Source organism: Trichosurus vulpecula, chromosome 8 (genome assembly GCF_011100635.1).
Source record: "Trichosurus vulpecula isolate mTriVul1 chromosome 8, mTriVul1.pri, whole genome shotgun sequence".
Lineage (NCBI taxonomy): Eukaryota > Metazoa > Chordata > Mammalia > Diprotodontia > Phalangeridae > Trichosurus > Trichosurus vulpecula.
In genome coordinates this window covers 102,012,962-102,030,838 of record NC_050580.1, presented here as the reverse complement: position 1 = coordinate 102,030,838, position 17,877 = coordinate 102,012,962, and the positions used below count along the sequence as shown (strand labels likewise).

Below are 17,877 nucleotides of genomic sequence, written 5' to 3'. Positions count from 1 at the left end.
AGAGCCAGGAGAACATTGTACACAACCACAGATATATGGATTCCATGAGGACCAACCCTGACATACTTCACTCTTCTCAGCAACGAAAGGTGCAAGGACAACTCCAGGGGACTCACGATGGAGAATGCTATCTTCATCCAGAGAGAGAACTGTGAAGTTTGAATACAGATTGAGGCGCACTACATGCTCGCCTTTTTTCTTCTCTTTTGTTTTTGGTTTTGGGTTGGTTTTTTTTTTTGGTTCTATCTCTTCTTTCTCATGATTCATTCCATTGGTCATAATTCTTCTCCACAACTTGACTAGTGTATAAATTAATTCAATGTGAAGTTATACATGGTAGTTATATGAGATTCCATGCCATCTTGGGGAGGGAGGGGAGAAAATCTGGAACTCAAAATTATGTAGAACCGTGTGTGGTAAACTAAAAATAAATTTAAATAAAAAAAAATTAAAAAAATGCTGAGGGAAAATGCATTGAGAAAAGAAAAGTAAGCTAAGAACAGAACTTGGGGAATTTTTTATTCCATCTTTTTCATCTAATTGCAACTTAGCATTTTGCAGGTATACGTATTTCTGACCTTTTAGGATCAGAAAAAAAGATGAGGGGACAAAGAATTCAATTTAACAAGTATTTATTAAATGCCATTATTTGCCAGGCACTGGAGATTAAGACAAAATTACAATAGTCCCTGTCCTCAGGAACCTACATTCTACTGGAATTTAAAATAAAAAAATAAAAAGGATAAATTGATATCTCTGAAGCCAAGGAAGGGGGCAAGTATCCAGAAGGATGATTTGGTCAATGTTTGTCTAATGATGTAGTAAATCATATCTCAGATATTTGCTTGGGAAAAAATTTATTTTTCAATTATGTGAATCAAAATGTTCCCCTGTTAACCTAATGTAGCAATGCTTTCTGAAGTTAGTTCTACAGCCATTTTAATTTGACATTTTGAAGGCTGCTCACATGCATAGGGATTTTCTTTCATTATTTAAACTTCTGTTTATAATGCAGAGCAAATTGGCCAGGAGATGTTGGAAAACCTCAGTCATGACAGGGAGAAGATACAACGTGCTCGGGAAAGGGTGAGTTGGGTATATTGTAGCTTTTTGTGAATTTAGTAATGCATGACCCGGTATGCAGAAATTACAAGAATAATGGCATCCCAATAAGTGGCCACATGACTCTAAAGAGCCATCTAAAGAACACTGGAGCATTTGACTGAGGAAAGAAGGAAAAATTAAGGATTTCTTCTTTTAGCTCTTCACCTTGGAACACCCCACGTGAATATGTTAATGTGGCACTTTAGTTTGAAAAAGCAGACTACTGAGGGAGGTTCTACAAATGTTTTATGTACCTCCATCCAGGGTATTTAAAAACTAAAAATAAAAGAAAGAACTGCTAAAATGTTTAATCTCATTTTCCTTCTATTCATTTTATTCCCACTTATGTTTTGGGAATTTGCACATTCATAAATTGAAAAATGACTACCAGATGTACATTAAACTTTGTCAGCCTGTAAGACATTTGCTTTTTCTCCAGTTCAAGTTCATGTATTCCATCTTTTAATGCTCTTGGGATTATCTATCATATGCAGTTCTCTCAACCAAAGATTTTTAAGAGTTCATTTAGGTGTCACTGGGGTTTTTCATCTGGTAATTTCTTGGTATCTTTAGATATTTTGCATGATGTTTTCTCAATATAAAATAAAGCTATTGATTACTAATTCACTTTAAAACAATGCAGTTTTATGAAACCTTGTTTTTAATACATACTTATTCCATTAGCTTCGAGAAACAGATGCTAACTTGGGGAAAAGTTCTCGGATCTTGACAGGAATGTTGCGAAGGTAAGAGCAAGGTAGGGATCAGCCTCTTTTTTATTCCACGTTTTTCATCTAATTGCAACTTAGCATTTTACAGGTGTATACATTTCTAGTCTTGCTATCCTGTATCAAGACCCTTTTGAAATGAGAGCATGTTGATATTAACTCTTGTTTGGATACGCTGAGTAAACCAGATTAAAAACTTTCATGGGGGTAGAGAGGATACCTCCAGTTATGGGAAAAAATTAGGACTAGACATAAAATATTTCTTCATAGCCTGAGGTAGGTCCCTTAGCAGGAACAACCTGATTTCATTTCCTATTTTAATAGCTTACTTCTTACATAGCGACTATGGTTTTACCATTATCAGGGACATAACCAAGTGTTAAATTAACCTTTTTTTTTAATTTAGAAATAAGGTCTATGAAAATATTTACTCCTGAATGTATGGATGTATTTATGGATATATGCATATATGTATGTGTGTGTTTGTGTGTATACTTGCATTTTGTATATGGTTTGATTTTTCAAGTCTGTTCTCTCCTATTTTGGATTTATAAATATTGGTCAATGCATTTCAGAACTTTATATGTTTTTAACTGTATTTGATAGAAAAACTATACTGGAAATGTGGAAAAATGAATGAAAGACAATGTTCTGAATCTAAGAAAGATGTTTTGCTTTTACCTAAAATATTTGTATCAGTTTAAAATTTATTCACTTATCTACTTGAAAATATTTGGCAAGGAATCTCTGCTCTTTCAGAATCCAAGAAAGACATCTTCAACATAACTACATTAACTCACTTCTTATTTTCTCTCCATTTGGGGTGGGGGTGAGATATACACACTCAGGAATTGTACTTGGATAGACAAAATTAATAGGGGCTTTAAAAAATGTCACCTAAAAAGCTGGTCCTATGAAAGCAGCTCTTTTCAAATGTCTAAAGACCCCACTGATCATGTATTCATTTAAAATAATTTGCCAAAACTGGTTTAGCTAAGTTCTTCATTTATCACTAGCATGACTATAACAACAAATCAAACTGAATAATTTTGGCTTCAAGGCTGGTGTTCTCCCCCTATAAGCCTAATCAAAAGCGTTGACTCTATTTCTTGTAAACTCTGCCAGCAAATGTTGACCTGACTCCACACTGAGTCTCCATTTCACAGCTTTCACACAATCTTAGCTCTGAACTGTACCCTACCAATTCTCTGATTAAGAGTAATATGTAAATAACACAAGCTAAATTCAAAATCCACAGAGAAAGAAAGTGGCAATTGAAAGAGATGCTTCAGTGCCCATAGACAATAATAATAAAAATATCAACCCTCCATAGCTTCCCCAGCAAGGCCCCTGCGATATGAGCTGTAACGAATATTCTGCATATGTCTCCATTTTGTCAAATCTCATTAAAGGGGCCTCCTGCTTTATGTCAATTGAGCTGTCCAGAAATCATTCATCATTTTTAGTGTAAAAAAATCATGCAGTTATTTAAATAATATCATATTAATGTTAAAGTTCAGCTGTCATTTAATGGTATGGCTTAATCAGACATAGCATTTAGGAAAAACAGTTTTTCCAGGCTTTCAGGTTGGCAGATTCAAATAAGGATTTATGGGCTTCTAAACCAATGTGTTTTTTCCCCGTTTATGCTTGATGCTCCTCACCCTTTTTTGCAGGATACCACAAACCATTATTTGCAAGGAAATGAAGTATCTCCCTATATTGTGTTTGAATACATTTGCAAGTAATTTGGAGAGGGCGAACCACAAACAAATAATGTAACCTTTGGCTGAGCTTGCTCCCAGGGAAACACACTTAAGTATCTCTATTTCAAAAACCAAAAGAAGAAAATCACTGGTTAAATCTGCTTGGGGATCACAAATGCAGTCAATCACTGAGTCATCTCTTTTGGGATATGTCTGGGGGATGATCTTTAAAAAAAAAAATCCCTCCCTGAATTACTGTGCTGGATTTGAACAGAGGAAGTTCTGGTTTCCACCTGTGTAGCTTTTCATCCCGTGCATTGTATCATAAGCTGCTGGGATATAGCACTTGGCATTATGCTGAGTTCACCAGGTCCATTCAATCAATGCTGTTGTCTGACTGACCGGGTCTTTGGGGACCAAGTATAGGATGTTATTCTTGGACCTTTTTTTATTACTGTCTTACATGATATAAATTTTCTGTAGGGCACAAAAAAGCGAAACCATTTCCACATTCACTTTTTGGTCTCTGTATGGAAATGTGTATTCAAGTTCCATTCCTTTGGAAGTCAAGATTGTTTTATTCATTGTATTTGTATCCCCAGTGCCTAGCATAGTGTCTGACACACAGTAGGCACTTAATAAATACTTGTTGATTAGTTGATTCTGACAGTCATGTATTTTCAGAAGAGTGTCAGAGAGGTTAAGTGAATTTTCCTTGTTCATATAGCTCATATCGGAAGCAACGCTTGAATGTCTTTCTGACTCTAAGACCAGCACTTGGTCCACAATGCCAGACTCCCTCTGTTGTATATATGACTTTAGCATGTCTCTTAGCTTCTTGGAGTCTCACCTTCCTCATCTGTAAAATAAGGACTGTAGCATCTGTCCTTCCTGTCTCATGGAGTGATTGTGGTCAGTATCACATGAAATATATCTGAAAGAGTTTTTGTTAAGTTTTTCTAATTTTCTTTTTAATGTTATTTTTATTGTGCTCTTTATATATAATGTAGGCCTGCATAATAAATTCCTCTGTGTTACTAAGAACTTGATTTAAAAATAAAGTATTCCTAAATATACTAGACATTTTATCACTAGGGAATTAAATTATTTGATGTTAATTGGTAAAAAAAAAAGATTTTTTTTTTCAAAATTAGACTACCTTAATATATTAAATCAGCAAGCTCTAACTTGGACAGTCCATTAATTTTGGTCACTTTAACAACAGAAATGGTTAGATTGTATCTGTGAAAATCTATTATAAAGACAATTGAAATTAATGGTTAAGATGATCCAGTCCAGCCAGATATCTATCTATGTGGCTGTCTGCAAGTTGAGAGAGGAAAAAAAGATAAGGATTAAGCTTACTTAAGCTCATAGAGTCTTTTAGTCAACCAATATTTTATACCCATATCATGGGTTCTATGCTTCTTAAATTTTATCACCATTAACCTTCAATGAATATGAAAGTTCTTTTCTAGAATTTTTATAGCAGCTACTTAAAAAACAATCATACATGCTACAAATCAGATTAATCCCTGCTAGTAACTAAAAAGGGGACAACAATGAGCATTTATTAAGTACTTGCTATATGCTAGGCAGCATGCCAAATGAAAAAGATGTCATAAATGAGTAGAAAACATAGTGCAAGTGAATAGCAAACCAAAGATTTGGAAAACAAATAAAAGATGATGGCCTGGTTTTATGTCATGAAATGAGAAAATTATTAAATAGACTGAAATTAAAAGGATAATTAGTGAAGGAAAAAGAAAGGTTTTATATGACACAATAAACATCTCAACCCAAAGTACATGGGTCTTTGGGTAACCCAAAGAAAAACATAAGAAGAAATTGGTCTCTTGAAGATTATAATGGGAAAACTTTACATAAAAGTAAATATATGGCTGATTTTTTTGTAAAGTAATTTTTCTTCCTCTTTGACATAAGATGGAAAGCTGCCTAGGGACAAACTGTTCATTTCCTGGCTGGGTAGGCAGCATTTTAGATATAGTACTCAAATAATAATGAAAATGGTCATGAAACAAATGGCCGTGCATGTTCTTCAGATATTGTGTCCCCAAAAAATGGATTTCCAAAGATATTCATGGAAATTGATTACTGTAATTGGATGTCTTAAGGTGACATTTGTGTGGCTTATTGGCCTAAACATTGCTGTTCCTTAACATAAATATTTTTCTATGGAGATATCTCTTGATTAGCATCCAGCTAGGGGGTCGGTCCCAGGTTGTTTGTGTTAGTGTTTAGCAACCAGTGAGAATAACAAGAATAATTTTCCAAGATTTTTGATGAGAAAAAAAAAAAGGAAATTGTGATTATTTATTTTCCTTCCTCAGATTTAGTAATTTTTAGTTTTTAAAGATTACATTTTTCTCAAGATAATAATGATTTAGATCCAAAGCAATTTGCCAAACCCATCATCCTAAATTTGGAAGGAAACAGTACACAGTAATGTTAGTTGGTATGCTGTGTGTGCGAGCAAATGACTTTGGAAGGAAATCATGTGGATAATGAGCAAAAAAAAATGCATTCTTTGTAAAATGATCTCAACATTAAATCATTTCTTGTTTTCCCCACACAAACTTTACCTGCCCAACTGTTTCTTCAAATTGGAAAAGATCAGAAAGAGATTTCATTTAAATATGTGGATTTTGCTTAACTTTCCAGCAAATAGCATGCAGCACCTTGGTTAGTTAGGGTTGTTGCAAGTAATCCATTGGATATATGCAACAGAAAGCATCAAGGGCAGTTGACTCAACTTGTGCAATCTAAACTTCTCTAATGCTATATAATACATGTGTTTTTCTTGGACCTACTTTCTGAAACATTTGGAGGACTAATTGGTAGCTATCATGCAATCACATTTTTCCTGTTTTGGAAGAGCCGTCTATGGCTATGTTAAAGTGATAGGTAAAACATCTGGATACCTTAAATATACTTTTGTAGTAATTCCTGAGGATAAATAGTCTTCATTGAAAGAAATTACAACCAGAGGACTTCTGAGCCATAAAGATTTTTAAAAATAGAGTGAGGATGAATTATGTTTAAGAAAATGTCAGTGCTACTAAGGAAAAAATAATCACTCTTCTGTTGTATTTTTCTTACCATTTCACTTAGAAAATGTTTTGTTACATTTTTAATTGCTCTTATACTGCCTGAGAATTCAACAGCAAAGAGTTTCCAAGTCTTCTAAGAGAAATGTCCTTGAAAATTCCCTCACTGTCTCCACATGCTGAAAAGCAGAATGTCTCACAGAATCTTATCTTTGCATTTTTCCCCTCTGCATATGACATTCTTTTTCTACTGTTTACTAATTGAATATGGACCCTGACCGTATCCCTAAGCTTAAGAGACTTTTTTCTTTTTTATAGGGTATTTATTATTTTATAACCAAATGGCTGTAGGGTGTGGCACTCATGGCCATAATTGTAGCTATTGGGGGACTGAGGCTGGCAGATCTCTTAAGCTCAGGAGTTCTGAGCTGCAGTAGGCTAAACTAATTGCATGATCACACTATCAGCGTTAATGTGTTGAGCTCCTGGGACAGGGTGCTGCTCCAAAGTCTCCTAAGGGTTTCCTAAGAAGGGGCAAACTGGTCCAGGTTGGATACAGAGCAGGTTAAAGCCCCCATAATGAACAGAGTGGAATTGGGCCCATGCTTAACCCTGATAAGATGAGGACAAAGTTCATCTGTCAGACCTAGGGAAACCCAGGGGTGGAGTCCAAGGCCCTCTTGGAAGGTAGATAAAAGTGATAGTCCAATAGCTGAAGGCATGGTGTGGAGTTGTTCAGTTGTCTTGATCATGTCCTGCTCTTCGTGACCCCATTCAAGATTTTCTTGACGAAGATACAGGAGTGGTTTGTCATTTCCTTCTCCAGCTCATTTTATAGATGAGGAAACTGAGGCAAATAGGGTTAATTGACTTGCCCATGGTCACACAGCTAGTAAGTGTCTGAGGGCAAATTTGAACTCAGGTCATCCTGATTCCAGGCCCAGCACTCTAACCATTGTGCCACCTAGCTGCCCTTGGTGTGGAGACTAGAGGGAAAAGGTATGGAAACCTTGGGACATAGCAAGGTAAGGCAAAGAAGAGCCTCAGTCCAGTTCCTGCCTTTGACACATAGTGGCTGTGTGACCATGGGCACGTCAATTAAACCCTGTGTGTCCCCAGGCTATTTTCTAAAACTAGAAATTATAGATGATTTGCATTGGTAGAGAGCTCTTATGCTAAGAATTTCTAACACATGAAATTATAGGTCCAGACCCGAAAAAAAAAAAAAAACATTTTTTTTAGTGTTCTGTTTAGCTTCAGCACCTCAAAACTGCGTTTACAACATGATTATCTTTCTAGAGGACGTTTTAATAATTTTATGGTCCTTGTCGGTCATTCAGTGAATCCCATAAGCATTTATTAAATACCTACCATGTGCTGGGCATTATGGCTGAGTGCTGGGGTCACACAAAAAAAATAAAACAGTTTCAACTCCCAAGGTGTTTAAATTTTATCCAAAATGCTCCTGTTGGGGCATGTAAAGACCATATCCAAGAGCAGCAGGAAAATCCTATTGAAGTGTATAAGTAATCTGCAGTGGAATTAATCAAACAGACCAATGTTAGTATTCCCAAAAGTTGTCTCTTTACATAATTTCTCTATATCAGCAGTTCTCAAAGGGTGGTCTGGGGATGCCTAGGGGTCCCTAACACCCTTTCGAGAGGTCCATGAAGTCAAAACTATTTTTGTTATAAAACTAAGATGTTTGAATTTCTAATATAGTAAATATCAGCAGATATGAACTATATAAACAAAAACTCTTTGGGATTCTCAGTAATTTTTTAGTATGAAGAGCTTCTGAGACCAAAAACTTTGAAGGGAATTGTGCTGGATAATCTTTAAGGGCCCTGTCTATTTTGTAGTCTCTGACTCAATTACTGTAATTTTTGAACTTTATTTCCCATCTCTCCCACAACCCCCACATCCAATAATATAAAATGTATTATAATAGCTATTTCTGCCATATTTCTCAAATCCATGATTTCCTTTTCCATTCCCACTGCCATCCATTTTGCTTAAGGATTTCACTACCTTTTGCTTTGACCAAAGTCATAACTAGTAGTGTCAGGCCTAAGATCCAAACTTGGGTTTTCTAACTCTAATTTCAGGCTTCTATTGTATCATATGATTTAAAAGGGTTCTATAAATTTTGTACATCTTGTTTTTCCCAATATAATGGAAGTTCCCCTTGGGGACAGGGACTTTCATCTTTATTTCTATGTACGCAGCACCTGGCATATATGGTAAGTTCTTCTTGTTGTTCTTGAATGAATTTGTCAGAAAATATGGAATATATGCCATTAAGAGAAAAAGTTAGTCAGTCCCATAGGAGATTCCATAGGATTCCAAAATTGCAAAGGTTCATCCTGTTAGAATATTCTGTTATATGCTTAACCCTAAGTCACTCCCCCAAGCCATTCTTCAGGCAAAGTAATTCCACCAATACATCAGGAACGTGTGTAGGAATTCCATCCATCTACACACATCAAAAGCTATCTGTAATTATTATCATAGAGAGGTGCTTGTGGCTCAGAGGGAATTACTGACTTGGCCATGGTCACTTCGGTATTAAGTATTAGAGGTGAATTTGAACTAGTCTTCCTGACTCCATGTCTAGCAAGCTATCCACTCCAACATTCTGCCTTTTGAATTCTTAAATTATTCAAAATAAAATAATTTCAAAGCTTTTAAAGTTTTCCAATTTAATGATCACATAGAAACATTAGATTTTTGTACATTAAATTATTTTAGCATGCTTTTCTCTAAGACAAAATAAAAAGAAGTAACAGTGGTGACTTATTTCTTCTCATTATTTGGTCACTGTTGTAAAGCATGGTTATAATTTTCTTTAGTGTTAGATGCAATTGAACCCAATTCCTCAATTTCCTTCCTTTTAGATTTCTTCTTTTTTTTTCTTTTCTATAACCATTGTCATTCTTTAATACAGGCAGGAGTATGAATAGTACACTTTCCCTTTGCCATCAATACAGTCTTTGAATACAGCCTTGAGCTGTTAACTGGAAGCAAGGGGCCCTGAGCCTTGCTTGTAAACAAGCAATGGAGCCTTTGGCCCCCCTTGTAAATGGCTATTTATTAACATATACCATCACCAAACAGCATTTTACAATTCCAGGCCACAGCACTATTAGCCCACTGTCTGCCCCATTGTTGGTGGAGAGAGGCCTTCAGCCATCTGTTTCAGTTAATGATATAATCAGTAAACAATATCTGTACTTTCTAAATTGGGTTGTCAGGCCTGCCCTACTCACAAATCACTCCCTCTTTCCCCTACCACCACCATCACCATATTTTCTGTTTGAACGCTCACACTGTAAATTAGCGTATTCACCCATCAGCCTAGACTCAGTTTTAAAAGACTTGCTGTGTTATAAGATGGTACAAAGCAAGCTCAGTAACCGCTCATGCACGATGCAGGTGGTCGGGCTAGTCGCTCCCCAGATCAAAAGTCAAACAACTGTGAATCTTCTTTGAAAGTGTAATGATGGACACAAGGCAAGGCTTATCTCCACCACCGAGAAAGAGTTACAGATAGACATCACAGACGGATGAGGACAAAAGGGGGTTTCATCACGTTCCTACATAAGAACTTTACTGCGGGCTTCTCAGAAGGCGTCTTTGGGATATATAGCCCTTTTTTTTTCCTGCCAAATTAAAATGCTGTCCTACACATTATGCAACAGTTCAGCATTATAATTTATGTTCAGGCGCGGCCCTTAGAGTGACTGTAGAATTAAAAACCTTTAGGACAGGAAATGGCTTTTTTTCATGGTGGTATTTTATTTTTCGGTAGCGATGAAGAACACTTCTATTTATACCCAACTAGGGGTTTTGTGGGGGAATAAACAAAGTAAGGAGCTGGAAATTGTGGTTTTCCAGAAATGTTTTCTAGAGATAGCCCAAGTTAACAAAACAACTTAGGGACATATATTGGAAGTTTATTATTTAGGCATTAAGGAAGGCTTCATTTCTTTCCTACACAAAACTGGATTAAACAGATATACGTAATGTTTGCATTTATAATTCAGTTATTCTCTTGCTAAATACCTCATGATATGTACTCTTTATTGCCAATCTAGGTGTTATCAACAAACTGCCAAAGAGGAGACACAAGGAAATAAAATCTTATTTTGGGAAATATTGAATCTGATGATAAAGTTTTTGAAAATCTTGACAACTAAGACTCCTTTTTAATGGTTAAAGCACAGAAACAAAATCAGGTGAAAATTTTTTATAAGAAAGTAGTACCCATGATGGGAAACTAAAATAGAATGTCATCTGAAATCCAGGCTATTGTTATTCCGCAATAGGAAAGTGGTCAAAGGATAGTTCTCAAAAGAATTGCAAAGTATTCAAAACCACATGAAAGAATGTTCCAAAACACTAATAATAAAAGACAAGCAAATTAAAACAACAGTGAAGTTTTACCTTACACCCCACAAATTGGCAAAAAATGACAAAAAATCACTAATAGTCAATTTTGAAGGGGTTGTGGAATTGTAAACACACTAATGCATTGTTGGTGGCTCTGTGAAATAATACAACTATTTTGGAAAGCAGTTTGAAATTATGCAAATACAGTGCCTAAAATATCCATGCACTTTGAACTAGAGACTCCATTATTGGGTTTATATTCTAAGGAATCTATCAATAAGAAGAAAGGCCCTATATATGCCAAAATATTTACAGCAGCATTTTTTGCGATACCAAAGAATTGGAAACAAAGTAGATGCCCATTAATAATTAGGGAATGGCTAAACAATCATGGTGCGTGAATGTAATAGAATATTACAATGCTGTAAGAAATAATGCTTGTGATGAATATAGAAAAGCCTGACAAGATCTATATGAATTAATGCAGAGGGAAGGAAGCAGAGCCAAGAAAACAATATGTACAGTAACTACACCAATGTAAACAGTGACACATCAAAAAATTAAGAGTGAATGTAGCAAAATTATAAAGATCAAGCAGGACTTAAATGAAGAAATATAAGAAGCTACCCCTTTGTGGAAGTTGGCGGTCCACGGGTGTTACACAATGTACATATTTTCTGATATTTTCAATGTATTGATTGGTTGTACTGATTTTTTCTCTCTAGAAATACTATTTGTTATATGGATGACTGTCTAGAAGAGATTGGGGGAGGGATACTTGGCATAACTATGATGATGTAAAAAGCAGAAGACATCAACAAGAACTTGTTTTATAAAAAAGAAAGAAATTTAGGCTCACCTGAATGCAATAAAATTCCCTTCAAAAAAAAATGAAGACTATGATTTCTAGAAGAGCATTTTGGGAGTTTGAGGTTTCTACTGTTAGCCCACTTTTTCACTCCTAGCCTCTAATCACAGTGACTATCACAACCATTTTTAGTCAGACTTCTGTTTACTTGATGATTAAAAAAAAATTCACGAGTCATTTAAATGTAATGAATCACATTTCCCAAGTGTATACAGTCAGGTGTAAGAAAACTGCTCTGTTTCAGACCACTAGGGTACTACTGGTTGTCATTTTCCCCAGTTCATCTCAGGAATCATCTGGTCCATTACCAGTGTGCTGTCCTCAAAAGGTACAATCTGTTCCTACTGTGTGAAGGTTAACAGGCTCAGTTGTGATTGTGCCAGTGCCATGAGTGAAGACTTCCACGAGAATAACAAAGTCCAGTTATCCAATCATCATTGCTGACATTTATCAGTAAACATTTATTGAGTATCTGCTGTACTTAAGGTGCTGGATACAATGAATTATTAACCTTTCCCTCAGGGAACTTACATTCTTGTAAGGAAGACAAAATTTAAAAAGGTAAATAATAATAACAAAGAAGCATATGCTATTTTCTGTGAATGGTGAGTGATGAAAACAATGAGTGTTGGGTTTTTGTTTTCATTTTTATGTTTTGTTTTTTTGCTTGTTTTGTTCTTTCCACAACAAACACTTAGAGATCACTCCTTTTTTTGAGTTTTCATATATAAAAATAAAACAGTTAAGTGAAAGTAATATTACAATGATGTCATCAGAAAATTCATGCAATATTTAATATCTGTAAGCACTCCTAGCCTCTAACTTTTTTTTAATTAACAGAAATCTATTTTTTCTTCATTCCACCTTCCTTCCCCTGGGGGAAGGGGACAATATTTTTTTTTAAAAAAGCAAATTTCTCATAACAAATATGCATAGTCATAGTCATAACAAATTCAACCAATGGTTATACACACAAATATACATTTATACATACATGTATGCATATATACATACATACATTCCATACCCTAAATCCATCACTCTCTATTTTACTCTGGAATCAAGGATTGTCATTGTATTGATCATAGTTCTTACAGCTTTCAAAGTTCTTTATTTTTATAGTGTTGCTTTCCCATATGTTGTTTTCTGGGTTCTATTAATTTTATTCTTCATTAGTTTATAAAAGTAATGAAAATTGTTCATAATATCGATGTTATGGTATAAATTATTATACTAGTTCTGCTGACTTCACCCTGTATTAGTTCATCTAAGGCTTTCTATGTCTTTTTAAAATCATGTATTACCTCATCTCTTATAACAAATAGTACTTTTACCATATTCATATGCCCTAGCTTATTCAGCCTTTACTCAATTGATGGACATCCTCTTAGTTTCCAGTATTTTGCCATAACAAAAACAAATCAAAAAAGAGGAAGAGATTCTTTGTGTACAAAAATATTTCAACAATGAGTGTTGCGAGAAAGAAGCTCAGAGATTAGTGTATGATAAGGTAGGTATTTTTCCTCAAGGAGATGAAACTTGAACTCAGTCTATGATTGAGTTCCAACAATTTTTAAGCAACATAAGGAAAAAGTCATTTTCCATTTCTTAACAGCTTCCAACTCATGCTTGTCAGAAGGTAATGTAGTATCAGGACCATCTCCCTGAGCCTAGCTTTTCTCAGGGCACATTGGGATAGAGAACAATCTGAGAGTTAGTTTAGCACTCATTTTAAATTCAAGAAAGAATCTTATAGAACAAAGTCATCTTATTGAATTATACTCTGATAATGAGTGAAGTATACTTAAGATTTCCTTTTTCCATTAAGATAAGCATCTATGGAAAACTTGAGAGATGAATTTAAATTTTTGATCAAACCAAAAATAATGTGTTAACTCATAAGTAATTTTCATGGTGAAAAATTAAATAGAAAAAACCTCATTTTTAGAAAAATGCTAATAATCCTTAACTTGGTTTAGATTACATACCTACAAAAGTTTGAACCTTTGCTGTTATACTGCTTGTGGTTTCCTTGTATCCTTAACTGAAATCCACAGTTCATTCTCGATTATGTACATGCTGTCAAAAGATGCAGATTGACATTCATATCCTTTTATTGCCACAAGATACTCAATAGGTATTATGTTTTAAAATATTGAAATTTTTCTTATCATCTAAAGAATTATTTCTCATCACATAAACTCCTTCCAGATAGAAATTTAGTTAGCAGAAAACTTGCCTAACCAATAAAGCAAAGCCTTCATTTTCTATTCTATATGCGTGATCTGAAGCTATAGCCTTTTAGGTCTTTTAATCTGTTTGTTCAAGGCCAAGCTATTTGTATGGATAATTTTTTTAGCTTCTGTATAGAGAAAAAAGAACATTTTATTTATTCACTAGGTTTTTTTATGTGGCTTCAAATTGCATAGATATTTTCAAGCTCATGGATGTGGAGGAGATAAAAGGTCCCTTATTTTATAAGCCTTTATTGTAGGCTTTTCAAATATACCGTTTTCTCATGGCTAGAATTTTTTTAAATAAAACATTACTTCACTATTATAATTGGAGCTTGATGTGGGCACCTTTTTCTTTTCCTCTATTAGATGTTAAACTGTGTGTGTTTAAGATCATCTCTGTAGCATGTTACCTTCTGGATTTTAATGATTTTCCTGCTGTCGAAATAGTTCTACCAGTCTCCATTTTTAATATTATGCAACTGTTACTTTAGTTTGACTTAGAGTTAAAAACATATTAGAGTGCTGGCTTGATGAGCAAAATTGGCATTTCAGAGGTCAAAAAGTAGGTCTTACTTTGTAAACTCTGAATGTAAAGATTCATGAAAATCATTCATATCTTCCTCATGGAAAACTTGTACTGAGCAGGTCAGAACTTAGAGAGGAGGGGAGACCAATTTTAATTCTAGTACAACTAGCCTCCAACCAGGTTCTACTGGAGCATTAGCCGCTGTTAGTTTTGTGAAGGAACAGGGCCATGGAACAGCTTTCCCTGGCTGGAGCATTCCCAAGCCATCACGGTCATCAGACAGATGGGGAATAAATATTGTAAAATGATGGTACATCTGAAGAGCAAGCCCGAGATCCTCAGGACCCAATTTGGACTAGCTTCAATTGGAGCAAACAGGTGTTCCTGGGAGGAACTGTCCTCAGATGGCTACGGGCTGGGGGTGCCATTCTTTCACACACATAAAAAGTCACCCTTCTCTCTCTGCCCCCAGGAACATTAGAATGAACTACAGTGTTTTTCTTTGAAATGGAGAAAAAGAGCAACTATGAATATGGCATTGAGTTAGGATGAGACCAACTTGTGATGGAGTGTGCCTCTAAAATGAGGTTTCTTGAAGATAAACACCCATGTGTTTTTCACCTTTGGTGTTTTGGTGAAAACTAAGTGAATTGATTTCCGCCCACCCCCCACCCCACCAGGGACTGACACCTGCTAGATGAAGTACTCCTCACTTGTCACTGACTTGTAACTGGCTGAAAACTGAAAGCAGGTCTGGATCTCCCTTGGGATTTTGGCAGAGAGGAAGTAGACCCAGGTGTCCCTGCTCTAGGATTAGGGAAATTTTATCTTTCTGAAATCACCAAAAGGAAATAAATACCTACTGTGAGCTGGTGATCTTTCAGACTGGGTTGTTCTATAGATAAGGGGCCAAAAGAACTGTCTGTAGCTCAACCCTTGAGCCTCTGTACCTGGGTGGTCTTGTTTTAACTGTTACTATTTAATTATTGATGATTTACTGAAGCTCAACATGGAAGCCTTAGGGAAAAATGAAATCCCACATGCCAGTTTCCTTAGATGCATCTTCTTTGAGGCTTAAGTGTCCTTCTAAGTGGTATAGTGAAACAGAATTGAGGGGGTCATTCTGAATACCCCATGGGAAAGCCAGCCACCAGATCTGTACTTGTTGATGGATTGGACTGATGTATCTGGAAGGCAGATTTGTAGCATGGCACATCTGAATGCAGACTTCTCCGTTTGTATATAAGGCATTTCTAATTTCTGCCATGCTCCTTATTTCTTAAGTCTCCCATACTTCCTACTGTACCACTGGATCTGGATCAGTATGCCTGAATTCAAGTACCAACTCTACCACTTAACCTTTACTAGGCCAGTCATTTTCTCATTTGTAAGAGGAAAATAACACATACACACCTCAACTCATGAGGCTATTGTGATAAAATAAAGGGTGTTATAACCACAAAGTGCTGTAGAAGTATAAGACTATTGTTTTTATTGTTTGAAAAATCAACCCATTTCCACCAGTGGAAATTATTGTCCTTTAAGATTTTATTCACTCCCACCCCCAGATTTATATTCCTCTTTGGGGGTGCAGATCAGGAAAAGTGTGGTGAGATATTAGGAAACCTGTCATTATTCCTCATCTACCTCTAAATATTTATGTTCTTAATCTTAAGTTTGGGCTTCACCATGGAATGGGTTCATTAAGCATGAGAGTGTAATCTACATGAAATATAGGATTTCTTGGAGCTAAAAACCCACAAGTAAGCCAATGTCAAAGCAAAGATGGTGATCAGAAATGCTTCTGTATACTTAATTGAAAAATCACAGGATTTTAGACCTGGAATGACCCTTAAGAAACCAGAAAATGAACCATAAGGGTCATGACGCACAACTGGTATTAGAAACTAGAACCCAACTCCAAACTCTGTCTATCAATCATACCTGCCATGTTCTTTGCATATAAACAGTCCAAGAATAATCTAAGTCCCAGCCCAATGTTCTTTAAGGGACATCATGCTCATCAAAATCACCAGTGACTTCTTTGTTGCCAAATTCACTGGCCTCTTTTTAATCCCCATATTCCTTGGCCCTTTTCCCAATTTGCCTTTGATACTACTCTCCTCTTAACTTGGCTCCCCTGCCTCTGTTCTTTCCTGGTTCACATCCTACCTCTCTGACTGATGCTAACTGGTTTCTCCTCCTCCCATTCTCTTAGGTGTGGACATCTGCTAAAAACCTTTATATAAATCTCTCTTCCTTTTTCTTTCTATACTCTTCTAATTGTCAGTCTAATAGACTTCACTGCAACTATCATTTCTATACAGATGACTCTGTAATCCATATCCTAGCCCTGACCTTTTGTCTTAGTTCCAGTTCTACATTTCCAATTAACTGCTGAATATCTCTGCTTGCATGTCCTGCAGACATCACAATTATAACTCATCCAAAACTGAGCTCGTCTTTGCTCCAAAAGCCATGCCTCCTAACCTCATTCCTTTTAATGGTACCTCATTCTCCCAGTGACTCAAACTTGAAATCTTGAAATATCTCTTGTATCTGCCCCCTCCTTTCCACTTATACCTTCCCCACTTTAATTCAAGCCCTCATCACTAGAACTATTATTAGACTAGCGTCTTAGCTGGTCTTCTCCAATTCAGTCATCAAACCTCTACCAAAGTTATCTTCCCTCAGATGTGATCATTCCTCTGCTCAGAAACCTTCAGTGACTCCCCATTGACTGTGAAATAAAACACATACAGCTTGGCTTGGCATTCAAGACCCTCCATGTTTAGTTCTCATCTTCCCAGCTTCATTTCACAGTATACTTTATATTGTGAAATATACACAGTATACTTCAGCCAAAAAGGAATATTCACTGTTGGATAATCTCTGATCCAATCTTCTCCTACTTCTCTGCCTTTCATATGCCATCACCCATTGCTGGAATAGATTCCACATCACCTCCTTTTGTTGAAATGTTTCTCCTTCTATATTTAGCTCTAGGGTCACTTCTATTATGCAAGTCTTCCTTGAATACATTCTCCACCCCTCCTTTCTCCTTGTCCAGTTGGAAATATCATCTTCTCATCCTTGATCTCTTAAGCCACTTAATCAGTTTCTAACATGTAGTTTGTTTTTTATGTTGGGGAGACCGTCAGGGGGTAATGTATGACAAAGCAAAAAGGGATAATTTTAGAGTATCAAGTACTTTCAGATGGGCAGAACCATTTAAAGTCAAGTGGAAG

General features: G+C 35.9%; 1 protein-coding gene across 4 annotated transcripts in view; it reads left to right on the top strand.

Annotated features, from left to right (window-relative positions):
• Nucleotides 1-17,877, top strand: part of VTI1A (vesicle transport through interaction with t-SNAREs 1A) — a 412,420-nt gene that overhangs the window by 242,183 nt on the left and 152,360 nt on the right. For 2 of the 4 annotated variants that reach the window (XM_036735997.1, XM_036735998.1), the window contains 2 exons: nucleotides 1,016-1,086; nucleotides 1,789-1,850. In XM_036735997.1, the coding sequence (XP_036591892.1) occupies nucleotides 1,016-1,086; nucleotides 1,789-1,850 (133 nt within the window). Of the gene's footprint in view, nucleotides 1-1,015; nucleotides 1,087-1,788; nucleotides 1,862-17,877 lie in introns of all 4 variants that reach the window. The other 2 variants (XM_036736000.1, XM_036735999.1) reach the window with 1 other exon arrangement.